Genomic DNA, 7268 nt, shown 5'->3' with positions numbered 1-7268 from the left:
TTCAGTCCCCATTTTATAAAAAATGCAATTTGGTCATTTTTTATTATGTGATTTATGTCATTGACCGAATTTGAATTACGAAGGCTAAGACACTAACTTGCTGAGAACATGGGGGACCAAAACATGGTTTAGCCTTCTTCTTTTTTTTGTTAATTTTGATTTTCTTAAGAATCTTTGTTTCTCAAATGAAAATACAAACTATTATTGAGTGGAAAACACCAAACTTACAACGAGAAACTATAAGATTACACGTAGCAAAACATGTGAACTATCCAATTTTCCATAACAAAATAAATACCAAAAAAATATCAAGAACAATTTCACGTGAAGCTCTTGTAACAATTTCTAGGCTGAAATTGTCACTACCCTCCAAGTCCTCTGAGCCATCCAGTAATTGTTCTACTATTTCTTGCTTTTTGTTCCCATTGGGAGAAAAAGAAAAAAACCAAGAACAGCCGTACATATTAGCTAGTGATGCCAATAAACTGGTTGAATCTTGAGAAACCAAACCAAAAATTTGAGCGAAAAATAGCAATGAAGAAGCAAGGTTGTGAGGTTGAAGCAATAGGGATTTCCTACAAAATATCCACCAAGAAAAGAGAGCACCCTTTTAAAATCTTCACCAAAAAGCAAGAAATAAATGAAGAACCAAAGCAAGTGATGGATCTCGAAGAAGCAAGCCTTGGAGCCAAGCATGTCTTGAAAGATGTTTTTTGCAAAGCAAAGCCTTGGGAAATCCTTGCCATTGTTGGTCCAAGTGGAGCTGGGAAATCATCCTTGCTTGAAATCCTAGCTGGGAAACTCACCCCACAAAATGGTACCATTTTTGTCAACCAACACCCTATTGACAAAGCTCGGTTCAAGAAGATTTCAGGCTATGTCACACAAAAAGACACCCTCTTTCCCCTCCTTACAGTCGAAGAAACACTCATGTTTAGTGCCAAGCTGCGTCTAAGGCTTCCTCAAGCTCAACTGAGCTCTAATGTTAAGTCCCTGATGAAGGAGTTAGGCCTGGATCACGTAGCCATGACTCGAGTTGGCGACGACAGGATTCGTGGGATATCAGGCGGAGAAAGGCGTCGTGTGTCGATAGGAGTTGATGCCATTCATGATCCTGAAGTGCTAATTCTTGATGAACCAACTTCTGGTCTTGATAGCACTTCTGCTTTACAAATTATTGATATGCTCAAGGTCATGGCAGAGACAAGAGGTCGAACCATAATACTGAGCATTCATCAACCCGGATTTCGGATTGTGAAGTTGTTCAACTCAATACTTATGATGGCTAATGGATCAGTCTTGCATCATGGCACGGTGGATCAGCTTGGTGTTAATTTAAGGACAATGGGAATGCATCTTCCTATTCATGTCAATGTTGTTGAATTTGCCATTGAGTCCATTGAAACCATTCAACAGCAAAGAGAAGTCTTGCAGAAAGAAATGCAACCCCAAGTGCTAACATCATCATCAACAAAACCACAGAAGAAGAGAATTGAAGAAGTTGGCGAGGGTAGAAGTGGCAAGTTCACTCTTCAACAGCTCTTTCAGCAATCGAAAGTAGTTGATGAGGAAATTATCAATGTTGAGTTTGATTTTCCTCTTGGTTTTGCTAATTCAAGGTTGCAAGAAACTTTGATCCTCACTCATAGGTTCTCCAAGAACATTTTCAGAACCAAGGAGCTTTTCGCATGCCGGACAATTCAAATGCTGATTTCTGGACTTGTTTTGGGCTCTATCTTCTACAAAGTTGAAGATGATTTGATTGGAGCAGAAGAAAGGGTAGGCCTATTTGCTTTTATATTGACTTTCTTGTTATCTTGCACAACAGAAGCTCTACCAATCTTCTTGCAAGAAAGGGAGATTCTTATGAAGGAGACATCTTGTGGGAGCTATAGAGTCTCATCATATGTCATTGCCAATGGACTAGTTTACTTGCCATTTCTACTCATCCTTGCCATACTATTCACAATTCCACTATATTGGCTAGTGGGGCTCAATCCAAATTTCATTGCATTCATGCATTTCCTGTTGTTGATTTGGTTGATTCTCTACACAGCGAATTCAGTTGTGGTGTGTTTCAGTGCTCTAGTGCCTAACTTCATCGTTGGAAATTCAGTTATTTCAGGGGTGATGGGGTCATTCTTCTTGTTCTCCGGCTACTTCACATCGAAGCATGGAATACCAAATTATTGGATCTTCATGCACTATATATCGCTGTTTAAGTATCCATTTGAAGGGTTTCTGATAAATGAGTTCTCAAATTCAGGCAAATGCTTGGAATACATGTTTGGGAAATGCATGGTTAATGCAGAAGATTTGCTTAGAGAAGAAGGATATAGAGAGGATGAAAAGTGGAGAAATGTGGTGATCATGGTGTGTTTCATCTTGCTTTACAGGTTCATTTCTTATGTCATTCTTAGGTTTAGATGTTGTCCTGGCATCAGCAGTTTCAAGGGAACACTTGTCTGATATATGATTCTGCTGAATCTCTTTATCTCTCTCTCTCTCACGATTGTGAACAAGATAGTTCACATGTTTTTGGAATTTACTTAAGATAGAAGCCAAAGATTTAATATCAAAATAATAAAGAACTAAGCCCAATACATATAAATCATGAGCCTTCTCTGTTCTGTTCTGTTCTTATTTCCTTCACTTTTGGATTTTCTTTAAGCACAGTGATATGAGAGCTTTGGAATCCGGTAAAAAAAAAGGGTGTTTAAACAGTTACACATCTCAAGATGGAAACCATATGGAGAAGTTGTTGCTTGTTGTGAGTGTGGTAAAAACGAGTCCAAAAAGGTGAGGATTGCTGCCAGAGGTTATTTTTCAACAAGATGAAATAATCAATCATGTAAGATTACTATAACTTAAACTGGTGAACTGTTCTCTCGATTGCAGTTAGCCAATGGACAAACCATCCATCACACAGATGCACCCTTTTTTGTAAAGCAAGAAATCAGGAACTGGTAAAAAGGGTCTGCTTGTCCAGCTAGAGCGATCAGGTTCTTGTCATGGAGAACTTTCATGCTTCTTGATCTGTCTCTCCCATGGGATTAATGTTCACAACCCCTTCTGATTCGTTAATGTTCACGACCCCTTCTGATTCGTTAACGTCATCTAGTTCAATGGATGTTGATTAATCAAAGTGAATGAGAATCAAATGATCACGCATACAAAAATGATGGACAAAATAATATGCTACATCTCAAGATGCCAGAAACATTCATTCGTTGCTCGTTTTCTTCCAAGTCTCCTCAACACTTTCACTGTTCAAAAGAAATTGTTCATGAGCCCAAAGTTCATAATGGACAGCATGTGTCTACAACACATTACAACTACTGGCATAGCTTCACCTCCATTTAAGTGCAATGGAGTCTCGCCAAATGTGCGAGGATGATTTTCATCAAACATTATGTGGTGACTAGTATTTATGGAATTTCACTACAGAATTTTTAAATTTATTGATGAAATTGTTTATCGATATTTTCACTCTTATTCAATCAATGATAAATTTATTGACTAACTCATACACAGAAGTATTCTGTTTCAGTAAAACTATCATTGATAATTTTTTATCAAAAACAAGTTCTAACGAGTTGATGATTTCTTGATTAATTTTTCATAGATAACGCCATGATGATGTTAAAAAATCCAAGGAGGTTTTTGGTGGTTGGAGAATGGGCTTAATCAAGTGTCCATGGAATTGGATCATTTCTCTATATTTTATAGCAAAGTAAAGCGATAGCTTAATTTAAGATTCTAATGCATATAAAATAATCCTAATTAGGTGGATTTAAAGATTCTTGGATGTTTAATTTATAAAAAATAATTTTTAATCAATTTCCAGAACCCGGGTCTCAAGATATGATACCCTACAGAAAACAAAATTGAAAATTTTTTTATGAAGTTTAATTTTCATTCAATCTAATGTCGAAAGATAAAATTAATAAATAAATAAAAATCCATGTTAACCTAAGTTAAATTGTTAAATCCTTCACCTAGATTATAAAATAAAAAATTATAAAAATAAAATTATAAAGCTTCATTTCTAATATATCTAATGTTAAATGTTGAAATAAAAAATAAAAAATAAAAATTCATGGGACGGGGATAACTCCATATGAAATAAATTAAAAAAAATTATGAAATCCAATTCTAAAAAAACCTAATGCTAAAAAAAAATTAAAAAAAAACCTATCAAAAAAAAGAAGATTGAGTTGTTGGAGGGTTAAATAAAAAAAAGTTATATTCAATTAAAAAAATATTTAAATAAATAAACTGAGTCAACATATCAAACCTGCAATGTAAGTCATGAGATTAATACAATCCTATGAAAAGTAAATAAAAAAAAGATTACAAAGCCCAATTAAAAAAATATTCAATTAAAAAAGGACTCAAAAAATTAAACAGAGTCAATACGAGTAAACCTATTATACCCCAACTTGAGGCATAAGATCAGGATAATCTCATATAAATTAAAATATAAAAAATTATAAAACTCATTTTTCAACTAACATAATATTAAAAGAAGAAATTGAGAAAAACATAATTAAAAAAAAACAAAAAAATAACTAGAATCAACTCAAGTTAACTTGTTAAACTCACGAGCTGAATTATGAGATCAGAATCAATTTATAAAACATAAATTAAAAAAAAAAGTTTTACTTCCAATAAATCTAATATTGAAGGCTAAAATAAAAAAAAAATAGATTTGTAAGACCAGTATATAATCTAATTGAAAGGAAATCAAGTAAAAATACAAAACATAATTTTCAAAATATTTTATTATTAAAGAATAAAATTAAAGAAAAAACTGAATAAAAAAGATTAGGTTGATAAAAAATTAAATTAAAAAAATTACTAAAAAAACAAATCACTATTAATTAAAAAAATATTTTGTGGGTGTGGCTACCATGATTTAGCCAGCCACACCATTTATTGTTTTGTTAATGGCATGAACTGTGAACACAATTCATGTTTCCATTAAGATTTCTTTTTAATTTATAATTACCAAATTGAAAAAGAAAAAGAGAAAGAAAAGGAAAGCCAATAACGATTCGAGAAATAGCGAGAGTTTTGCCCATACTCAACTCAAGACCTGACCTAACTAGGATATGGAATATTATGTTGTGGGTTAGCATGATAGATCAACGAGTAGATATAATTAATTAATTATCTGAATAATTTTAATTAATTTTATACTCTTTTAACATATTAATCTTGATGAGTTGGTTAAACTTTTTAGTTAATAAAAGATACCAAAGTTTAAATCTTACTATAAACAATTTGTTACTCATATATATATAAATTAATTTTTTAACCCGGTCGAGTCCATTTAATTATAAACTCAACCCAAGAAGGTTCTATATCATTAGCTTTGTAAGTAAATTTATTTAGTTGAAAGGAATTTAATAACGATTGTATTTACCTACTTATTAATAAAAAATTCAAATATTTAAATGTAATTTCTGAAATAAAACCGAGAAACTTTATATTACTTTAGAAATAATTACAAATAGTTATTTACATTGAATCTAATCTGTGAAGAGAGCCGAATATAAAGAGAATAGAAAATCACAATAAATTATAAACGTCACTGCTCATACCTAATTGTCACTGCTCATACCTAATCAAACAATCATGATCTCAATCCATGGATGAGGCTACAAAATACTTTTGTTTTTTGTATAAAACATATAACACACTCCTTCGAATTTAAACTTTGACATCAAGTTTAAACATGCTTAATTGTTATTTAATTAGAATTAACATGGATTACGTGAGATTTGAGAGAAAACTAAAAGTCAATTTCGGTATTATGTAGATTAAACATCAAATGTGAACTATCATGAACCAATTTTGAGTTATTCCCTCAAAATATTAATTTTCTTTTCAAAACAAAAAAATAATGGTTGACAACATAAACAAAGTAGACTAGGGAATTAAGCTGCAATTTAGAGGAAGTTCAAGGCTTAATTGTATCTCATTGTGCCTAAAAATAAAAAAAAAATTAAGCTGCAATTTAGAGGAAGTTCAAGACTTAATTGTATCTTATTGTGCCTAAAAATGAAAAAAAAAAATTCAAGGTCAAATTAAATGATTATTAGATAAATTTGCAAGTCCATGAACATAATTAAATTTTTAATAGGCCAATTTGATTTAATTATGAGCTAAATTAAATTTTAATTATGTTTAAGAATTAATTTGGGTCTAATTGAAGGATTTAATTAAGTGTAAGGACTTAATTATACTTTAAAATGGGTCAAATTAATTTTATTTGAGGCTTAATTGGTGAAAAATTAAGTTTGGTAGCCTAATTTGGGCTTAATTGAGAAGATTGAAATTTTAAAAGATCAAATTTAATTTTTACCAAGTTAATTGATTGAAATTAGGGGCCAAATTGCAAGAAAATTAAATTTTTGGATCAATTAGGGGTTAAATTGAAAACATTCGCATCCAAGGACCAATCTGTAAAAGGCGCCAAAATTAAGAGGCTTAATTGACAAAACCAAGGGTGAAATTGAAAAAATTGAAAGTTTAATGGTTAATTAGGGGTTTAATTGACAAAATCCAATGCCAAGGACCATATTGTAAAAGTCACATAACTTCAGGGTTCCAATTGAAGTTCTCCAGGGGCTTAATTGCATTAAATCAAGAATTTAGGGTTAATTAGGGGTTTAATTGAAATCAATTAAAAACTGGAAGGCTGGATTGAAAATCATTAAAAATCCCTAATTAATCCAAAACGGCGATGTTTTGAAAAGAAAAAAAAAAAACAGACGACGCGTCGTTCGACACTGTTCACTGTCTTCCCGTTTTTGCCCGGAATTGCTGCCCGGGTGGCTACTTTTTATATGCATTTAATACTTCATTGCTCCGTCAAATCTAACAAAAAGTGCACGAGAATGATCTCGTGTAGTTGCTTTACAATTCCAACTAAACAATTCAGTCTAAATGGTGACGAGACGGCGCCGACGCCGGCCTAAAATAGCCAACTCAGGCAGCCTTTTTTACAAATTGAACAACTCATGAGGCACACTTTGAGCCAACGGTTGGGATGTTTCCTGACTGAATTAAGGGCTGAGTTTTTTTTCCTTGTGTAGACGAGATTATCCTCTTTCACCAGCTATAAATAAAGGCGAAGTTGATGGCCTGAGGGAGGAGAATATCAGGTCCAAAATTGACCGAAAACCAACCTCTTTGCCTAGTTTCTACAACTTTTTTTTGTCACTTTCTCTCTCCGCTGTTCCAGCCACTAACCGACTCCG

General features: G+C 32.6%; 1 protein-coding gene across 1 annotated transcript; it reads left to right on the top strand.

Annotated features, from left to right (window-relative positions):
* The first annotated feature begins 267 nt into the window (after positions 1–267).
* Positions 268–2629, top strand: LOC105130384 (ABC transporter G family member 5). The gene has a single exon (XM_011032867.1). The coding sequence runs from the start codon at positions 475–477 to the stop codon at positions 2467–2469; it is 1995 nt and encodes a 664-aa protein (XP_011031169.1). The 5' UTR covers positions 268–474; the 3' UTR covers positions 2470–2629.
* Positions 2630–7268: the final 4639 nt, after the last annotated feature.

Source organism: Populus euphratica, unplaced genomic scaffold (genome assembly GCF_000495115.2).
Source record: "Populus euphratica unplaced genomic scaffold, PopEup_1.0 scaffold45.1, whole genome shotgun sequence".
In the NCBI taxonomy this organism is placed as follows: Eukaryota; Viridiplantae; Streptophyta; class Magnoliopsida; order Malpighiales; family Salicaceae; genus Populus; species Populus euphratica.
This window is presented reverse-complemented; position numbering and strand designations above follow the sequence as displayed.